Below are 21,708 nucleotides of genomic sequence, written 5' to 3'. Positions count from 1 at the left end.
AACCCTGCTCACCGTAGATACCAAACCCTGCTCACCGTAGATAACAAACCCTGCTCATAGTTTAATTCTTAAAGATTAAAATACCTTGAAGGTCTCTGACATTGTCTGTCTGTCTGACTTTTCTTTCCCTCTTTCTCTCTCTCTCTCTCTCTCTCTCTCTCTCCCGCTCTCTCCCACTCTCTCTCGCACTCTCCACTCTCTTTCTCCTTTCCTCTCCCACTCTCTCTCTCTCTCTCTCTCCCTCTCTCTCTCTCCCACTCTCTCTCCCCTCCTTTCTCTCTCTCCCTCCTCTCTCTCTCTGTCTCCCTCGCCAACTCTCTCTCTCTCCCACTCTCTCCCCCCTCTCTCTCTGTCTCCCTCGCCAACTCTCTCTCTCTCTCTCTCCCCCACTCTCTCTCCCCTCCTTTCTCTCTCTCCCCCCTCTCTCTCTGTCTCCCTCGCCAACTTTCTCTCTCTCCCCCCTCTCTCTCTGTCTCCCTCGCCAACTCTCTCTCTCCCTCAGTTAAAGGGAAGAAGGACTCTCAGAAGAGTCAGAAGGGAGGCACGCTGGGTAAAGGGGCGGGGAAGAAGATCACTAAGATCATTGGCCTAGGCAAGAAGAAGCCGTCCACTGACGAACAGACCTCTTCAGCCGAGGAGGACATACCCACCTGTGGTAAGACACCTGTTAGAGGTTAGAGGTCACATCTGGGGTTTAGAGGTCAACCTATATCTAGGGTAGATTGGTCGTATAGGTGCTCTGTTAAAATGTGTTCCAAAACATTGTTGTTGTTTCTATATAGACTGTATGGGGACATGTCTTGACTTACAACAACCAGAACAGCAGCGATCAACCCATTTCCTGGTCTGCTGTTTCGCCATTGGCCACTTTACCCCACCCTTTTATCATAACTGGTCCGTCTGGTCTGATTGACAGGCTACCTGAACGTGCTGTCCAATAACCGCTGGCGTGAGCGTTGGTGTCGTCTGAAGGACAACCAGCTGCTGCTCCATAAGGACCGTGCTGACCTGAAGACCCACACGGCCAGCCTGCCCCTCAGAGGCTGCGAGGTCAGCCCAGGACTGGACTCCAAACACCCCTTCGCCTTCCGCCTGCTCCGCAACGGACAGGAGGTGGCTGTACTGGAGGTAGGTTGGTGGTCAATGGACTCTGGGTGGAAGTTGGTCTTAGGTTCAGATCTAGGATCAGCTTACCCACGCCAAATCTGAACCTTCATGGTCAGGGGGAAGTCATCAGATCTGACCTTAGATCAGTGCCCAAGGGCAACTTTGACCTACACCATCAAATGCACTTACAACTGGTGAGTAGCTTTGTGCTAATGTGATAGTATGGATTGGATGTAAAGTAATGATGGAACTCTAACCCTCCTGTCCAGGCGTCCTCCTCAGAGAGTATGGGTCGGTGGCTGGGGGTGCTGCTAGCTGAGACTGGCTCCACCACAGACCCTGCTGCCTTGCACTACGACTACATAGACGTAGAGACTACCGCTAACGTTATCCAGCTGGCCAAGCAGTCCTTCTGGTGAGACACGCACGCACACACACACACACACACACACACACACACACACACACAGGGGCCATTTGTCAACCATATGGGGATCTCAAAAAGGCAAATATTTTGTCTTATAGATGGGGTGTGAACATGCAGGTCTGGGCAGATGAGATGTAGTCGTTGTTCGTATGTGTTTATGTTTGTATCTGGTGTAAAAAAGGAAAAACAAAATATATTATTAAATATATACTACCGTTCAAAAGTTTGGGGTCACTTAGAAATGTCCTTGTTTTCGAAAGAAAACAATTTTTTTTGTCCATTAAAATAACATCACATTGATCAGAAATACAGTGTAGACGTTGTAAATGGCTATTGTAGCTGGAAACTGCCAATTTTTAATGGAATATCTACAGTTGGAAGTTTTCATACACTTAGGTTGGAGTCATTAAAACTCGTTTTTCAACCACTCCACAAATTTCTTGTTAACAAACTATAGTTTTGGCAAGTCGGTTAGGACATCTACTTTGTGCATGACACAAGTAACTTTTCCAACAATTGTTTACAGACAGATTATTTCACTTATAATTCACTGTATCACAATTCCAGTGGGTCGGAAGTTTACATACACTAAGTTGACTGTGCCTTTAAACAGTTTGGAAAATTCCAGAAAATGATGTCATGGCTTTAGACGCTTCTGATAGGCTAATTGACATAATTTGAGTCATTTGGAGGTGTACCTGTGGATGTATTTCAAGGCCTACCTTCAAACTCAGTGCCTCTTTGCTTGACATCATGGGAAAATCAAAAGAAATCAGCCAAGACCTCAGAAAAAAAATGGTAGACCTCCACAAGTCTGATTCATCCTTGGGAGCAATTTCCAAATGCCTGAAGGTACCACGTTCATCTGTACAAACAATAGTACGTAAGTATAAACACCATGGGACCACACAGCTGTCATACCGCTCAGGAAGGAGATGCGTTCTATCTCCTAGAGATGAACGTACTTTGGTGCGAAAAGTGCAAATCAATCCCAGAACAACAACAAAGGACCTTGTGAAGATGCTGGAGGAAACAGGTACAAAAGTATCTATATCCACAGTAAAACGAGTCCTATATCGACATAACCTGGAAGGCCGCTCAGCAAGGAAGAAGCCACTGCTCCAAAACCTCCATAAAAAAGACAGACTACGGTTTGCAACTGCACATGGGGACAAAGATCGTATTTTTTGGAGAAATGTCCTCTGGTCTGATGAACTGTTTGGCATAATGACTATCGTTATGTTTGGAGGAAAAAGGGGGTCACTTGCAAGCCGAAGAACACCATCCCAATGTGAAGCACGGGGGTGGCAGCATCATGCTGTGGGGGTGCTTTGCTGCAGGAGGGACTGGTGCACATCACAAAATAGATGGCATCATGAAGAAGGAAAATTATGTGCATATATTGAAGCAACATCTCAAGACATCAGTCAGGAAGTTAAAGCTTGGTCACAAATGGGTCTTCCAAATGGACAATGACCCCAAGCATACTTCCAAAGTTGTGGCAAAATGGCTTAAGGACAACAAAGTCAAGGTATTGGAGTGGCCATCACAATGCCCTGACCTCAATCCTATAGAAAATGTGTGGGCAGAACTGAAAAAGCATGTGCGAGCAAGGAGGCCTACCAAACCTGACTCAGTTACACCAGCTCTGTCAGGAGGAATGGGCCAAAATTCACCCAACTTATAATGGGAAGCTTGTGGAAGGCTACCCGAAACGTTTGACCCAAGTTAAACAATTTAAAGGCAATGCTACCAAATACTAATTGAGTGTATGTAAACTTCTGACCCACTGGGAATGTGATGAAAGAAATAAAAGCTGAAATAAATCATTACCTCTACTATTATTCTGACATTTCACATTCTTAACATAAAGTGGTGATCCTAACTGACCTAAGGCAGGGAATTTTTGCTAGGATTAAATGTCAGGAATTGTGAAAAACGGAGTTTAAATGTATTTGGCTATGGTGTATGTAAACTTCCGACTTCAACTGTACATAGGCGTACAGAGGCCCACTATCAGCAACCATCAGTCCTGTGTTCCAATGGCACGTTGTGTTTGCTAATCCAAGTTTATCATTTTAAAATGCTAATTGATCATTAGAAAACCCCTTTGCAATTATGTTAGCACAGCTGAAAACTGTTGTGCTGATTTAAAGAAGCAATAAAACTGGCCTTCTTGAGACTAGTTGAGTATCTGGAGCATCAGCAATTGTGGGTTCGATTACAGGCTCAAAATGGCCAGAAACAAATAACTTTCTTCTGAAACTCGTCACTCTATTCTTGTTCTGAGAAATGAAGGCTATTCTATGCGAGAAATTGCCAAGAAACTGAAGATCTCGTACAACGCTGTGTACTACTCCCTTCACAGAACAGCGCAAACTGTCTCTAACCACAATAGAAAGAGGAGTGGGAGGCCCCGGTGCACAACTGAGCAAGAGGACAAAAACATTAGTGTCTAGTTTGAGAAACAGACGCCTCACAGGTCCTCAACTGGCAGCTTCATTAAATAGTACCCGCAAAACACCAGTCTCAACGTCAACAGTGAAGAGGCGACTCCGGGATGCTGACCTTCTAGCCAGAGTTGCAAAGAAAAAGCCATATCTCAGACTGCCCATCTTAATCTTTTCTTTTTATTGGCCAGTCTGAGATATGGCTTTTTCTTTGCAACTCTATATATATATTATTTTTTTTCAATATGGGGTGTTGGTAGGTATGGAGGCCGTGTGTGCATGTGTATGACAGATAGGGTAAGTACATGGTGGTATGTGTCCACTATGTGGTGTTGTTAATCCCCTGACCCTCAGCCTCTCAAACCTTATTCACTTAGGAATGCACATCTCAGGATCAATGTTTTCCCTCAGAGGATGTGAGTCACTCTCTTGCCAGCATTGTTTTCACCAGAGAGCGCTGTGTGCAGTCCAGTTCTGCCCACACAAAAATACAACACATTTAGCAAGGGCTGGATAAATAGTTTGAATACCAACGGGAGTACTAAATGCCTGGGCTGTTATTTGAATGAATCGGGCAACATGAGACAGCTATAAGGGTCCTTAAAGGCCAAATCTCTCCATATTCCCCAAGGGACTCCACATGTCTTATAGTGCTCTACTTTTAGATTATGATTATATGGAGAAGGTGTAATTTTGCCTTGTGTTGTCACATGTACAGTAACTCACGATTTCCTCCTCAGCTTCACTAGTAAACGTGCTGTATCTCCCAACCCCTATCTGGACAACCCTGTCAACAGTTACGCGTGTCCCTCTGGAATGGCGCTGCACTATGATGATGTGCCCATCAATGGAACGGTAAGGGGACACGCACACACACACACACACACACACACACACACACACACACTGAGAAAACAAACAAAAATATCTATATATAAAACAAACCTGTGCAATATCTCAGTATCTCCTGTCTGGAAGCTGCATTGTGATGGCTTGCATCAGGGTATCTTTCTGTTTCTCATACTCTCTCGCTCCTTCTTTCCCACGCTCATCCCTCTGATTAAATAATTGTGCAACTTTCAAGTACGTTCCCCTGTTCTAACTCACTGGTCTGTAACCATAACAATGCTTTGGCTTCCTCTCTTCTTTTATTGTCTCCTTTGCTGACTCTTTTTTACACATTTACTCTGTTTATTCCGTTTTCTCCTCTCCTCTCCCCTTCTCTCCTCTCCTTCTCTCCTCTCCTTCTCTTCTCTCATTCTCTCCTCTCCCCTTCTCTCCTTCTATCCTCTCCTTCTCTCCTCTCCTTCTCTCCTCTCCTCTCCCCTTCTCTCCCCTTCTCTCCTCTCCTCTCTCCTTCTCTCCTCTCTCCTTCTCTCCTCTCTCCTTCTCTCCTCTCCTCTCCCCTTCTCTCCTCTCCTCTCTCCTCTCTCCTTCTCTCCTCTCCTCTCCTCTCCTCTCCTCTCCTTTCCCCTTCTCTCCTCTCCTCTCCTCTCCTCTCCTCTCCTCTCCTCTCCTCTCCTCTCCTCTCCTCTCCTCTCCTCTCCTCTCCTCTCCTCTCCTCTCCTCTCCTCTCCTCTCCTCTCCTCTCCTCTCCTCTCCTCTCCTTTCCCCTTCTCTCCTTCTCTCCTCTCCTCTCCTCTCCTCTCCTCTCCTCTCCTCTCCTCTCCTCTCCTCTCCTCTCCTCTCCTCTCCTCTCCTCTCCTCTTCTCTCCTCTCCTTTCTCTCCTCTCCTCTCCTTTCTCTCCTCTTCTCTCCTCTCCTCTCCCCTTCTCTCCTCTCCTTTCTCTCCTCTCCCCTTCTCTCCTCTTCTCTCCTCTCCTTTCTGCATGCCTTCCTCTAACGCAAGGACCCAGAGGCGCTATACTCCAGCCCTGCCACCGGAGGACGACGTCTGAGAGAGGAGGTGTTGTATGAGAACGCTGACCCTGACCTGTATGAGAACATGCCTTCGCCCAAGCTGGCCACCCGCTACTCCCCCAAACCCAGTCGCCTGGCATCTTCCTCCTCCTCCTCTTCCTCCAGCCACTACAAAACCCCTGGCCCTGTCAAATCCAAACTCCTCTCCTCTTCCTCAACTAACACTAAAGCCGTTGCTCAGGTGACTAACACTCTGCTTTCCTAACAATAACGCTAACGCTAACCTATCACTGTACTCTTCTCTTTCACATTGTTAGGTTCTAAATAAACAGAGTAAAAAACTAACGAACAACTAGTCAAAGCTCAGACCAAGTTTATTCACCCACTGGGTCAAACAGCTGCATAAGACAAAGACATGTTTATATATTTAGTACATATATTTATACCCTCTACTGGGTTGGAGTCAACTCCTTTCACATCTAGACAGCCAATACATCTCTGTTGCTAGGCAGGAACTTAAGTGATGTGTGTAATAAAACTGTTCCTTCTCCCTTCATCTAACCTGACCTGACCTCGGCCCACGTTCCTCACTAATCCACAGCTATCCAACCTTATCAGTGACCGCAACCATGTGATGACCTTTGCCCTCACGTAGTAACTTTCCAGATTCCACCTCCTTATCCTCCCACCGTATATATTCCTCTTTACACCATTCACTTCTATTTCAAATTAGAACCCAACAACATCAAAGGGGATAGTTCACCGCAAAGTCAAAGTTTCATCAAACATTTTCATACCTCAAAAATGTTGGGACACTTGTGACATTTCTTTATATAGACCTTCAACCCAAATGTCATTGACACCATCTAAATTCCATCTAGTAACTTGGATGGTTTTGGCGTGAACTCTCCCTTTTAACAAAAAAAAATGAATTCAAACGATAGAGAGCAATTCTTTGCTACGTGGGAGGGATGCTGTGTGTCAAGAGGAGGGGAGGGGAGAGGGATTCAATAATGCGATTTGAGTCTCAATTCTTATTACCTGTGTTATCCCTGCAGGGACATGCTTTGATTGAATATAACGGTGTTGATACTGGTCACCCAGAATCCAGGTTTCCAGACATTATCCTCAGAATCCCTGCTGACTTAGTCCCGCTGTAGTGCAGCTCTTAGTAATGTGGTTAAAAACATGGCTGTGCAGAGGAGTGGTGTTAAAAGCGTATTGAGCCCCTCGTAAAATAGCGTTTCCAGTATTGAGTGTATGGGAGTTAGGGTCTGAGACATTGACCATGCACTCTTTAGCAAACCTTAGCTAGAGGCCTGTTATTAAACTGAGAGAAGTAGGGGGGATCAAATATCTGCAGTGTGTTAGGCTGCGTATCTGTCTGAGCACTTTAGACCACCCAGATTTTAGAGGGTTCTCCTCCTGTGATGTGTGTGTGTGTGTGTGTGTGTGTGTGTGTGTGTGTGTGTGTGTGTGTGTGTGTCTGTGTGTCTGTGTGTGTTCAGTATGTTCACACTACTCCTTGCCTTTACACCGACCATCACCTCCATATTATGTCATTATATTTGTATAGCCTACATCACGTGTCAAACTCATTCCACGGAGGGCCGAGTGTCTGCGGGTTTTTGCTCCCCCCTTGTACTTGATTGATTAATTAAGGTCACTGATTAGTAAGGCACTCCCCTCACCTGGTTGTCTAGGGCTTAATTGAAAGGGAAAACCAAAAACCAGCAGACACTAGGCCCTCCATGGAATGAGTTTGACACCTCTGGCTAATATGAACCTGAGATGTAAGTGCCACCCAGCACTGTTACACACATTAATCACCACATGGGGTTGTAGAGTTGTGGTTTCTGAGCAGAGCTTTTGTGTGTGTGTGTGTGTGTGTGTGTGTGTGTGTGTGTGTGTGTGTGTGTGTGTGTGTGTGTGTGTGTGTGTGTGTGTGTGTGTGTGTGTGTGTGTGTGTGTGTGTGTGTGTGTGTGTGTGTGTGTGTGTGTGTGTGTGTGTGTGTGTGTGTGTGTGTGTGTGTGTGTGTGTGTGTGTGTGTGCGTGCGTGTCCGTCCGTCCGTCCGTCCGTCCGTCCGTCCGTCCTCAGATGAACCTTGCATTGTCATCAGACACACACTCACACACACTGCAAGAGTAAAACAGTCCAGTAAGACTGGTTTAGCCCAATGCTGGGATTACTGCGTTGTGTTTTAATTTAAAATGTGTTTGTACAGCTGTACACATGATTTTATCCACCTGGGGAGTTTGTGGACAATGTTGATTTTTATTGAAGGGGTTTGTAGCCATTTTAACTGTCTGTTCACTTCATGGTTTTCATTATATGTGCAAATTGTAGTTAGCAGTTTTACGACTGTGCATTTTAACCAGATTATGAATGGTTGTTCTCTCTTCCTCCTTCTCAACCAATCAGCTGAAGGGAAAAAAGGCCTCAGTGACCAATGGGGCGGCGTCTAAACAGAAGGTGGACAAGAACCAAGCCAAGAAGACCAACGGCACAGCCACCAATGGAACAGCGTCTGTGAAACGGAACAACTCAAGTAAGTGTGTGTCTGTGTGTTTGTATTTGTGTATGTGTTTGTGCGTTTAAGAGCTACATAGGTAGAGAGAGTGAGAAAGCAACAGAGAGGCACAGAGATCGAGACACACATTCCCATGAGTACATTACAGTCTTGAGTAGGTCTATAAATCATGATATTTCATCTACTGCTAGCCTGTCTCTTCCGGTCATCCTTATACTGTCCACTGGCTGTGATACATAGCACTAACCTGGACTTAGTAGACACTAAGTCTGGCTCCCCACTCCACACACACCAAACTGGAGCCACACCAAAAATCCACAAATGCCGGAATACCCAAATGACAGTTGGTGAAGCAGCAGGAGTGAAGTTCTTCGGATGGGGCTAATAGAGCTTCTTTGAAACCATCCGTCGTAAAAAAAAAAAAAAAACCTTATGGATGATTCTCATTACATATCCAGACCAAACTATCATTCAACGTTCAGTCGACGTTCAAATAGCAGCATGAACTCGCTAATATTTGGCCAGGGGACAGAGTGGTTACTGGTGAGGCTAGTCTGGGCGATGGAGGGCTGTGTGTATTCAGTAATGTGGGAACTACGACCGTTTTGAACCCACTTTCTCAGACATTTTGGATTCAGTGTCTGTTATACAATCCTTCTTTAAAATCAAGCTCAAGTATAAATATAAAGCCCCTATTGGTGTATTGATGGTTGAAGATGTCAAGTGGTGGTTTGATTGAGTATATGGTCCTTTGTAAAGGCTAATGCACTAGTGAAGCGCCCGCACAGCACACACACAGTCATCATTTGTGGTGTGGAGAGGCTCCAGTGGCCTCTGTGGCTAAAGGCGTCTTATTCGGTGTATTCTTTTCCAGCAGGGTCGGTCCCTACCCTCCTCTGGGTGATTAATAGGTATTTCTAGGCTGAGGTTTGGGTTCACTGGGTTTCTGGTCAGTTTATGAAATCTGATGAGCATTGGTTGATTCTTTCTCTTCTCCCTCCTTTCCTCCCATTCCTCTCATCCCCTGTTCTCCCCTCCCATTCCTCTCATCCCCTGTTCTCCCCTCCCATTCCTCTCATCCCCTGTTCTCCCCTCCCATTCCTCTCATCCCCTGTTCTCCCCTCCCATTTCTCTCATCCCCTGTTCTCCCCTCCCATTCCTCTCATCCCCTGTTCTCCCCTCCCATTCCTCTCATCCCCTGTTCTCCCCTCCCATTCTTCTCATCCCCTGTTCTCCCCTCCCATTCCTCTCATCCCCTGTTCTCCCCTCCCATTCCTCTCATCCCCTGTCCTCTACTCATCATTCCTCATCTCCTCTCTGATCCTATTCTCTCCTTCCCCCTAATCCCTCCTTCTCCTCTCCTCTCCTTCCATTGCCCATTTCCCCACACTGTTTGGGCTTAATGGTGCGAAGGTACACTATATATACAAAAGTATGTGGACAGCCCTTCAAATTAGTGGATTCAGCTATTTCAGCCACACCCGTTTTGCTGACAAGTGTATACAATCGAGCACACAGCCATGCAATCTCCATAGACAAACATTGGCAGTAGAATGGCCTTAGTGAAGAGCTCAACGTGGCACCGTCATAGAATGCCATCTTTCCAACAAGTCAGTTCGTCTAATTTATACCCTAATAGAGGTGCCCCGGTCAACTGTAAGTGCTGTTATTGTGAAGTCGAAAACGTCTAGGAGCAACAACGGCTCAGCCGCGAAGTGGAAGGCCACACAAGCTCACAGAACGGGACCGCCGAGTGCTGAAGCGCGTAGAGTATATAAATCACCTGTCCTCGGTTGCAACACTCACTACCGAGTTCCAAACTACCTCTGGAAGCAACGTCAGCACAATAACTGTTCGTCGGGAGCTTCATGAAATGGGTTTCCATGGCCGAGCAGCCGCACACAAGCCTAAGATCACCATGAGCAATGCCAAGCGTCGGCTGGAGTGGTGTAAAGCTCGCCACCATTGGACTCTGGAGCAGTGGTAACGCGTTCTCTGGAGTGATGAATCACGCTTCGCCATCTGGCAGTCTGACGGATTAATCTGGGTTTGGCGGATGCCAGGAGAACCCGACCTGCCCAATGCATAGTGCCAACTGTAAAGTTTGGTGGAGGAGGAATAATGGTCTGAGGCTGTTTTTTATGGTTCGGGCTAGGCCCCTTAGTTCCAGTGAAGGGAAATCTTAACGCTACAGGGTACAATGACATTGTGGATGATTCTGTGCTTCCAACTTTGTGGCAAAAGTTTGGGTAAGGCCCTTTCCTGTTTCAGCATGACAATGCCCCGGTGCACAAAGCGAGGTCCATACAGAAATGGTTTGTTGAGATCGGTGTGGAAGAACTTGACTGGCCTGCACAGAGCCCTGACCGCAACCCCATTGAACACCTTTGTGATGAATTGGTACGCCGACTGCGAGCCAGGTCTAATCGCCCAGCATCAGTGCCCGACCTCACTAATGTTCGTGGCTGAATGGCGGCAAGTCCCCGCAGCAATGTTCCAACATCTAGTAGAAAGCCTTCCCAGAAGAGTGGAGGCTGTTATAGCAGCAAAGGGGGGGGACCAACTCCATATTAATGCCCATGATTTTGGAATGAGATGTTCGACGAGCAGGTGTCCACATACTTATGGTCATGTAGAGTGTATATATATAACCCCTCTCTACCCTGTAGGTGGTCATGTAGAGTGTATATATATAACCCCTCTCTACCCTGTAGGTGGTCATGTAGAGTGTATATATATAACCCCTCTCTACCCTGTAGGTGGTCATGTAGAGTGTATATATATAACCCCTCTCTACCCTGTAGGTGGTCATGTAGAGTGTATATATATAACCCCTCTCTACCCTGTAGGTGGTCATGTAGAGTGTATATATATAACCCCTCTCTACCCTGTAGGTGGTCATGTAGAGTGTATATATATAACCCCTCTCTACCCTGTAGGTGGTCATGTAGAGTGTATATATATAGCCCCTCTCTACCCTGTAGGTGGTCATGTAGAGTGTATATATATAACCCCTCTCTACCCTGTAGGTGGTCGTGTAGAGTGTATATATATAACCCCTCTCTACCCTGTAGGTGGTCGTGTAGAGTGTATATATATAACCCCTCTCTACCCTGTAGGTGGTCGTGTAGAGTGTATATATATAACCCCTCTCTACCCTGTAGGTGGTCGTGTAGAGTGTATATATATAACCCCTCTCTACCCTGTAGGTGGTCGTGTAGAGTGTATATATATAACCCCTCTCTACCCTGTAGGTGGTCGTGTAGAGTGTATATATATAACCCCTCTCTACCCTGTAGGTGGTCGTGTAGAGTGTATATATAACCCCTCTCTACCCTGTAGGTGGTCATGTAGAGTGTATATATATAACCCCTCTCTACCCTGTAGGTGGTCATGTAGAGTGTATATATATAACCCCTCTCTACCCTGTAGGTGGTCATGTAGAGTGTATATATATAACCCCTCTCTACCCTGTAGGTGGTCATGTAGAGTGTATATATATAACCCCTCTCTACCCTGTAGGTGGTCGTGTAGAGTGTATATATATAACCCCTCTCTACCCTGTAGGTGGTCGTGTAGAGTGTATATATATAACCCCTCTCTACCCTGTAGGTGGTCGTGTAGAGTGTATATATATAACCCCTCTCTACCCTGTAGGTGGTCGTGTAGAGTGTATATATATAACCCCTCTCTACCCTGTAGGTGGTCGTGTAGAGTGTATATATATAACCCCTCTCTACCCTGTAGGTGGTCGTGTAGAGTGTATATATATAACCCCTCTCTACCCTGTAGGTGGTCGTGTAGAGTGTATATATATAACCCCTCTCTACCCTGTAGGTGGTCGTGTAGAGTGTATATATATAACCCCTCTCTACCCTGTAGGTGGTCATGTAGAGTGTATATATATAACCCCTCTCTACCCTGTAGGTGGTCATGTAGAGTGTATATATATAACCCCTCTCTACCCTGTAGGTGGTCATGTAGAGTGTATATATATAACCCCTCTCTACCCTGTAGGTGGTCATGTAGAGTGTATATATATAACCCCTCTCTACCCTGTAGGTGGTCGTGTAGAGTGTATATATATAACCCCTCTCTACCCTGTAGGTGGTCGTGTAGAGTGTATATATATAACCCCTCTCTACCCTGTAGGTGGTCGTGTAGAGTGTATATATATAACCCCTCTCTACCCTGTAGGTGGTCGTGTAGAGTGTATATATATAACCCCTCTCTACCCTGTAGGTGGTCGTGTAGAGTGTATATATATAACCCCTCTCTACCCTGTAGGTGGTCGTGTAGAGTGTATATATATAACCCCTCTCTACCCTGTAGGTGGTCGTGTAGAGTGTATATATATAACCCCTCTCTACCCTGTAGGTGGTCGTGTAGAGTGTATATATATAACCCCTCTCTACCCTGTAGGTGGTCGTGTAGAGTGTATATATATAACCCCTCTCTACCCTGTAGGTGGTCGTGTAGAGTGTATATATATAACCCCTCTCTACCCTGTAGGTGGTCATGTAGAGTGTATATATATAACCCCTCTCTACCCTGTAGGTGGTCATGTAGAGTGTATATATATAACCCCTCTCTACCCTGTAGGTGGTCATGTAGAGTGTATATATATAACCCCTCTCTACCCTGTAGGTGGTCATGTAGAGTGTATATATATAACCCCTCTCTACCCTGTAGGTGGTCGTGTAGAGTGTATATATATAACCCCTCTCTACCCTGTAGGTGGTCGTGTAGAGTGTATATATATAACCCCTCTCTACCCTGTAGGTGGTCGTGTAGAGTGTATATATATAACCCCTCTCTACCCTGTAGGTGGTCGTGTAGAGTGTATATATATAACCCCTCTCTACCCTGTAGGTGGTCGTGTAGAGTGTATATATATAACCCCTCTCTACCCTGTAGGTGGTCGTGTAGAGTGTATATATATAACCCCTCTCTACCCTGTAGGTGGTCGTGTAGAGTGTATATATATAACCCCTCTCTACCCTGTAGGTGGTCGTGTAGAGTGTATATATATAACCCCTCTCTACCCTGTAGGTGGTCGTGTAGAGTGTATATATATAACCCCTCTCTACCCTGTAGGTGGTCGTGTAGAGTGTATATATATAACCCCTCTCTACCCTGTAGGTGGTCGTGTAGAGTGTATATATATAACCCCTCTCTACCCTGTAGGTGGTCGTGTAGAGTGTATATATATAACCCCTCTCTACCCTGTAGGTGGTCGTGTAGAGTGTATATATATAACCCCTCTCTACCCTGTAGGTGGTCATGTAGAGTGTATATATATAACCCCTCTCTACCCTGTAGGTGGTCATGTAGAGTGTATATATATAACCCCTCTCTACCCTGTAGGTGGTCATGTAGAGTGTATATATATAACCCCTCTCTACCCTGTAGGTGGTCGTGTAGAGTGTATATATATAACCCCTCTCTACCCTGTAGGTGGTCGTGTAGAGTGTATGTATATAACCCCTCTCTACCCTGTAGGTGGTCGTGTAGAGTGTATATATATAACCCCTCTCTACCCTGTAGGTGGTCGTGTAGAGTGTATATATATAACCCCTCTCTACCCTGTAGGTGGTCGTGTAGAGTGTATATATATAACCCCTCTCTACCCTGTAGGTGGTCGTGTAGAGTGTATATATATAACCCCTCTCTACCCTGTAGGTGGTCGTGTAGAGTGTATATATATAACCCCTCTCTACCCTGTAGGTGGTCGTGTAGAGTGTATATATATAACCCCTCTCTACCCTGTAGGTGGTCGTGTAGAGTGTATATATATAACCCCTCTCTACCCTGTAGGTGGTCGTGTAGAGTGTATATATATAACCCCTCTCTACCCTGTAGGTGGTCGTGTAGAGTGTATATATATAACCCCTCTCTACCCTGTAGGTGGTCGTGTAGAGTGTATATATATAACCCCTCTCTACCCTGTAGGTGGTCGTGTAGAGTGTATATATATAACCCCTCTCTACCCTGTAGGTGGTCGTGTAGAGTGTATATATATAACCCCTCTCTACCCTGTAGGTGGTCGTGTAGAGTGTATATATATAACCCCTCTCTACCCTGTAGGTGGTCGTGTAGAGTGTATATATATAACCCCTCTCTACCCTGTAGGTGGTCGTGTAGAGTGTATATATATAACCCCTCTCTACCCTGTAGGTGGTCGTGTAGAGTGTATATATATAACCCCTCTCTACCCTGTAGGTGGTCGTGTAGAGTGTATATATATAACCCCTCTCTACCCTGTAGGTGGTCGTGTAGAGTGTATATATATAACCCCTCTCTACCCTGTAGGTGGTCGTGTAGAGTGTATATATATAACCCCTCTCTACCCTGTAGGTGGTCGTGTAGAGTGTATATATATAACCCCTCTCTACCCTGTAGGTGGTCGTGTAGAGTGTATATATATAACCCCTCTCTACCCTGTAGGTGGTCGTGTAGAGTGTATATATATAACCCCTCTCTACCCTGTAGGTGGTCGTGTAGAGTGTATATATATAACCCCTCTCTACCCTGTAGGTGGTCATGTAGAGTGTATATATATAACCCCTCTCTACCCTGTAGGTGGTCATGTAGAGTGTATATATATAACCCCTCTCTACCCTGTAGGTGGAGAACAGTATAGGTACGGTAAGAACCGTGTTGAGGCGGACGCCAAGCGGCTGCAGGCTAAAGAGGAGGAGCTAATCAAGCGGAAACAGGACATCAGGAACCGTCTTACCCAGCTGAAGAAGGACAGGAAAGACCTGCGCACCACCATGGAGGCCAGCACCGGTACGACAGAGAGAGAGACACACACACACACACACACACAGACTTAGACAGACAGACGTGTTCAGACACAGACTGAGAGACAGACAGATGCGCACACACATACACACACACACACACAAAACACATACAGTCGTGGTCAAAAGTTTTGAGAATGACACAAGTATTGGTCTTCACAAAGTTTGCTGCTTCAGTGTTATGAGATATTTTTTGTCAAATGTTACTATGGTATACTGAAGTATAATTACAAGCATTCCATAAGTGTCAAAGGCTTTTATTGACAATTGCATTAAGTTTATGCAAAGAGTCAATATTTGCAGTGTTGACCCTTCTTTTTCAAGACCTCTGCAATCCACAATGGCATGCTGTCAATTCACTTCTGGGTCACATCCTGACTGATGGCAGCCCATTCTTGCATAATCAATGCTTTGAGTTTGTCAAGAATTTGTGGGTTTTTGTTTGTCCACCCGCCTCTTGAGGATCGACCACAAGTTCTCAATGGGATTAAGGTCTGGGGAGTTTCCTGGCCATGGACCCAAAATGTTGATGTTTTGTTGCCCGAGCCACTTAGTTATCACTTTTGCCTTATGGCAAGGTGCTCCATCATGCTGGAAAAGGTATTGGTCGTCACCAAACTGTTCTTGGATGGTTGGGAGAAGTTGCTCTCGGAGGATGTGTTGGTACCATTCTTTATTCATGGCTGTGTTCTTAGGCAAAATTGTGAGTGAGCCCACTCACTTGGCTGAGAAGCAACCCCACACATGAATGGTCTCAGGATGCTTTACTGTTGGCATGACACAGGACTGATGGTAGCGCTCACCTTGTCTTCTCCGGACAAGGTGTTTTCCGGATGTCCCAAACAATCGGAAAGGGGATTCATCAGAGAAAATGACTTTACCCCAGTCCTCAGCAGTCCAATCCCTGTACCTCTTGCAGAATATCAGTCTGTCCCTGATGTTTTTCCTGGAGAGAAGTGGCTTCTTTGCTGCCCTTCTTGACACCAGGCCATCCTCCAAAAGTATTTGCCTCACTGTGCGTGCAGATGCACTCACATCTGCCTGCTGCCATTCCTGAGCAAGCTCTGCACTGGTGGTGCCCCGATCCCGCAGCTGAATCAACTTTAGGAGACGGTCCTGGCACTTGCTGGACTTTCTTGGGCGCCCTGACGCCTTCTTCACAACAGTTGAACCTCTCTCCTTGAAGTTCTTGATGATCCGATAAATGGTTGATTTAGGTGCAATCTTACTAGCAGCAATATCCTTGCCTGTGAAGCCCTTTTTGTGCAAAGCAATGATGACGGCACGCATTTCCTTGCAGGTAACCATGGTTAACAGGGTCCCCTGTAGCTCAGCTGGTAGAGCATGGCGCTTGCAACGCCAGGGTTGTGGGTTCGTTTCCCACGGGGGGCCAGTATGAAAATGTATGCACTCACTAACTGTAAGTCGCTCTGGATAAGAGTGTCTGCTAAATTACCCAAATGTAAAAATGTTTAATGAAGAACAATGATTTCAAGCACCACCCTCCTTTTAAAGCTTCCAGTCTGTTATTCTAACTCAATCAGCATGACAGAGTGATCTCCAGCCTTGTCCTCGTCAACACTCTCACCTGTGTTAACGAGAGAATCACTGACATGATGGCAGCTGGTCCTTTTGTGGCAGGGCTGAAATGCAGTGGAAATGTTTTTTTGGCAAAGAGGGACTGATAATCTGATCATTCTTCATGACATTCTGGAGTATATGCAAATTGCCATCATCAAAACTGAGGCAGCAGACTTTGTGAAAATTAGTATTTGTCATTCTCAAAACTTTTGACCACACTGCTTTTACCAAGGTAGAGAGAAGATGGATTAGATGGGGGAGAGGTGGGAGTGAAAGTAGTGGAAGATGGAGAGATGATGGGAGGAGAAGAGGAAGAGCGGTTTAGATTGATGGGAGATGGAATGAGTGTTGGAAGGAAGAGTGGAGAGGTGGGAGTGAGTGGTGTTTGGTGGAGTTATGGGTGGAAGGGTTAGGGTTAGGAGTGAGTGGTGTTTGATGGAGTTATGGATGGGAGGGTTAGGAGTGAGTGGTGTTTGGTGGAGTTATGGTTGGGAGGGTTAGGAGTGAGTGGTGCAGGATGGAAGAAGGGTTTGGAGGGGGAGAGATGGGAGTCAGATGTCCTGAGTGACTTCTCAATAAACTACAATAATGGTATAACAGGAACTGAGAGTGTATGGTAGTGCTGTGACACTTACTGTAAATCACACCCATTCTAAAACCTCCTTCCTTTCCTCCTTCTCACAGGTAAGCGTTCCGCTGCATCCCTGGCGGAGCGGCTGAAGAAGGTGGAGGACGAGTGCAAGCTGAAGGAGGACGAGAGGGTGAGCCTGGAGCTGGAGCTGACGGAGGTCAAGGAGTCTCTGAAGAAGGCCCTGAACGGAGGAGTCATTCTGGGACTCACCATCGAGCCAAAGTCTGGCACCTCCAGCCCACAGGTCAGACCTCAATCAATCACATTTATTTTACATCAGCAGTCGTCACAAAGTGCCTTACAGATACCCAGCCTAAAACATCAAAGAGCAAGCAATGTGGAGGCAGAAGCACAGTGGCTAGAAAAAACTCCCTAGAAGGCAGGTATCAAGGAAGAAACTTAGAAAGGAACCAGGCTTGAAGTCCTGTTCTTGCTGTCTCTACCATGTCCATGACCCATGGCTGAGTCTCAGTACTGTACAACGGCTTCCTTCTCTTGAAAAGTGAACAGACAAAAGCATTTTGTCCATGTAAATTAGCCTTGTAGACTAAAGCACGTGTCAAACTTTGGCCCACAGAGTTTGACACAGAATCTCAATATGCCCAACATACTCATGACAAACAGGCTGTTGCAAATGTTGCAGCTGACTCTGAATGGTGTGTATCTGTGTGTGTCCAGTCCCCAGTGTTGCTGAGACGTACCGTGGAGAACTCTCCCATCTCCAGCTGTGACACCAGCGACACAGAGAGCTGTTCTACTCTGCCCGTCAACAGCGCCTCCCTCCTCCGCAGAACGACCAATCAGAAACCCTCGGCCGTCCGCGGGCACGTCCTCAATAAGGCCAAAGTGAGACAGAGAACACACACCAGTGGAGGCTTGTGGGAGGATGGGCTCATTGTAATTGCAGGAATGGAATTGAATGAATGGAACGGTATCAAACGTATGGAAACCACGTTTGACTCATTTTACATTTACATTTTAGTCATTTTAGCAAACGCTCTTATCCAGAGCGACTTACAGTTAGTGAGTGCATACATAATTTTTTTATTTTTCATACTGGCCCCCCGTGGGAATCGAACCCACAACCCTGGCGTTGCAAACGCCATGCTCTACCAACTGAGCTACATCCCTGCCGGCCATTCCCTCCCCTACCCTGGACGACGCTGGGCCAATTACGCGCCACCCAATGGGTCTCCCGGTCGCGGCCGGCTACGACAGAGCCTGGATTCGAACCAGGATCTCTAGTGGCACAGCTAGCACTGCAATGCAGTGCCTTAGACCACTGCGCCACTCGGGACTCCATTCCCTAAATTCCATTCCAGCCATTACAATGAGCCCATCCTCCTATAGCTCCTCCCACCAGCCTCCTCTGTCACACACACCTGCGTTTACACACACAATCAAACACCCTCTGCACTCATTCACCTGCATTACCACATCTCTGACACACATACACACACACACACACCCATCCATTGCCACACATCCCATCCCAGTCTAATGACTGTACTGCATTTGCATGTAACTGTCGTATTTGTGTGTATTTGCATGCATATCCTGACACCCAGCTCACTCAATGTTCCCTTTGTTGCAGGAATGGGAGAAGAAGACTGGCACATGAGCAACAACTCTCTTCACAACAATCCTATCTTATTTGCTTGTATTTTTTTATGTGTGTATATATTTATTTCAAACCGTTTTTTTTTTTGTTGCAGACATCCACTTTCATACAGTCTCTTGTCGCCTGTTTCTCCATCACATAAATCAATCTGGTTTCTACAATTCTTGGGGTTCAGAAATCAAGTGCATATTTATTTGTAAATGTTTATTAGGTAAATACTAGCATCCTTGTGATTATTTATGTCGATAATATTTCATACTTGTTTTATAGTATTGCTCCAATGTTATGTCCTACCCAGTTGGAAGCTCTCTTGTTCATAAGCATCAGTTTAGAACCGTAACTACACTGCGCCACTAATGTTCACATCATCTGGATCCAGCCATTAGTATCACTGTTAGGCAATCCAGATGATTTGCAGATCATCAAACCAGCAATACACCTAGTCCTTAGTGGTTGATGCCTGGGAGTGGGCCATTGGAATGCGCCACTCAGTGAAGTGTAGGTCAGGCTAAGGTGTGGTGGTGGTGTTCTGGTGAGTTTGGCCACTGGTGTTGGAAAAGTCTGAAACCTCAAGTAACGTGTTCTCTTGTATTTACGCTTCGACATCCAGGAGCCTCGATCAAGGTTTTAATCATGCCGCTGGTGCACTGTAGCCCTGTGGTCTGATCTCTGTGTGTGTGTGTGTGTGTGTGTGTGTGTGTTTAACTATTCTTGTGGTGACCAGAAGTCCCCACAAGAATAGTAAACAAACAAACATTTGACCAACTGGGGACATTTTGTTGGTCCCCACAAGGTCAAATGCTATTTTTAGGGTTAAGGTTAGAATTAGGGTTAGAAGCTAGGGTTAGGTTTAGGGTTAAGGTTAGAATTAGGGTTAGGTTAAGGTTAGAATTAGGGTTAGAAGCTAGGGTTAGGTTTAAGGTTAGAATTAGGGTTAGAAGCTAGGGTTAAGGTTAGGTGTTCATGTGTGTGTTGAAACGTCTCGAGGCACATTCCAAGCCCATCATCAATACACTGTTAGAAATAGAAGCCCTTTGCAGTATGGTCAGAAATACTGTGTGTTCTCTGCTTCAACCAGAGACTGTGACCTAGTTGTGGATTCTTGAACTTCCAGCTGCTACTCTAGCAACACGTTTCATCTCGTACACGTCACATGTAATGTATTTCTAATGGTGTTTTTGGTATTGCTTTTAACACATCTACAGTAAACTGCAAAATATTCCCATATCCACACTGTTCAGTGTAACCTATCCAAGGTGATTTGTAGGGGTGGGAAGTAGCATGTTGATGTACTACTGCAAGCAAGCTAAGTTTTTACTATTTTTACTCTAAGGCACATTTACCTTTTAAAACATCTGATTTTATGGTGCATTTATTGGCCCGGTTGGAACATGAGGCTGTGCGTAACAAAAATGGCCGCCAACAGCCGTTTCCCAAGTTACCAGTTAGATGTTTGTATTCCTCTTTCCTTCTCTATTCATTCAGATTGAGGCCGGGATTCAATCCCATCGCGGGTTACATGCATTGTGGTGTTTTAAAGGTAATTACCGATTGAGCCGACATATGCAGCGTTTTTCCATGACTGGGATCTTTGCGAACGCGGGAACATTGCCTTAAAAAGCCGCAATGCCTATAAGCTGCGATTGGATTGGATCTCGGCCAAAGTCCCACTAGGCTGTGGGTTAGAGCTAGTTCTTCACTACAAGATGAGAAAGCATTACGTCCATTTTGGGTCCCTTTCTCCTCTGTATAAACAACTTCGAATCTGAAATGGGCCGAGAGAGAGAGATGATGTCATTCAGAAAATGTGAACCCAATGTACCTGTACATAGCTTTGCTGGAGGGGACAGGATGGGAGGGAGAGGGGGGAGGAGAGTGGGGGAGGGTTGGGTGTATTGGGTAAAGGGAGTAGGGGAGAAATAACAACATTGTTTGTTTTGCACCTTAGACTTTTCTACTCCATTGTACTTCTATTGACAGTCGCCAACTCGGTGACGAACGGCTGTATATAAAAAGTAATAAAGCTCTTTACAAATGTCCCTTTTCTCAGGCCTTGCGTTTATTGGGAATGGGTTAGCTGTGTAGTCAGACCAAATGAAACTCAAAACCCCATGAAAATGTTATTAATCTGTATGTTCTCAAAGAACAAAACATTGGGAAAAAAATGACCCACATACAGTGAGCTCCAAAAGTATTGGGACAGTGACATATTTGTTGTTGTTTTGGCTCTGTACTCCAGCACTTGGGATTTGAAATGATCCAATGACTATGCGGTTAAAGTGCAGACTGTCGGCTTTAATTTGAGGGTCTTTTTTATCCATATTGGGTGAACCGTTTCGAAATAACAGCACTTTTTGTACATAGTCCCCCCCATTTTAGGGGACCAAAAGTATTGGGACAAATTCCCTTATGTGTATTAAAGTAGTCAAAAGTTTAATATTTGGTCCCATAGTCCTAGCACGCAATGACTACATTAAGCTTGCGATTCTACAAACTTGTTAGAGGCATTTGCTGTTTGTTTTGGATTGTGTTTCAGATTATTTTGTGCCCAATATAAATGAATGGTAAATAATGTATTGTGTCATTTTGGAGTTACTTTCATTGTAAATAAGAATATAATATGTTTATAAACACTTCTACATTAATGGGGCTGCTACCACATTAATCTAGCATTTTTGGTGGGTATGGTATTT

The 21,708-nt window shown here is 45.5% G+C and overlaps 1 protein-coding gene across 1 annotated transcript; it reads left to right on the top strand.

Annotated features, from left to right (window-relative positions):
- Nucleotides 1-502: 502 nt before the first annotated feature.
- On the top strand, nucleotides 503-21,054 carry LOC311123281 (actin filament-associated protein 1-like; the record flags this gene model as incomplete). Its single annotated transcript, XM_084197542.1, has 9 exons — nucleotides 503-655; nucleotides 917-1,128; nucleotides 1,377-1,522; nucleotides 4,725-4,839; nucleotides 8,268-8,394; nucleotides 15,004-15,168; nucleotides 17,448-17,638; nucleotides 18,073-18,240; nucleotides 18,989-21,054. Coding segments are annotated over 9 exons (1,304 nt in total), but the record flags the coding sequence as incomplete, so codon positions are not given.
- Between the last annotated feature and the right edge of the window lie 654 nt (nucleotides 21,055-21,708).

The sequence above is a fragment of the Coregonus lavaretus genome, assembly GCF_964263955.1.
Source record: "Coregonus lavaretus genome assembly, contig: HAP1_SCAFFOLD_4154, whole genome shotgun sequence".
Lineage (NCBI taxonomy): Eukaryota > Metazoa > Chordata > Actinopteri > Salmoniformes > Salmonidae > Coregonus > Coregonus lavaretus.
Note: the sequence above shows the minus strand (reverse complement) of the source record. Positions and strands in the feature narration are given on the sequence as shown.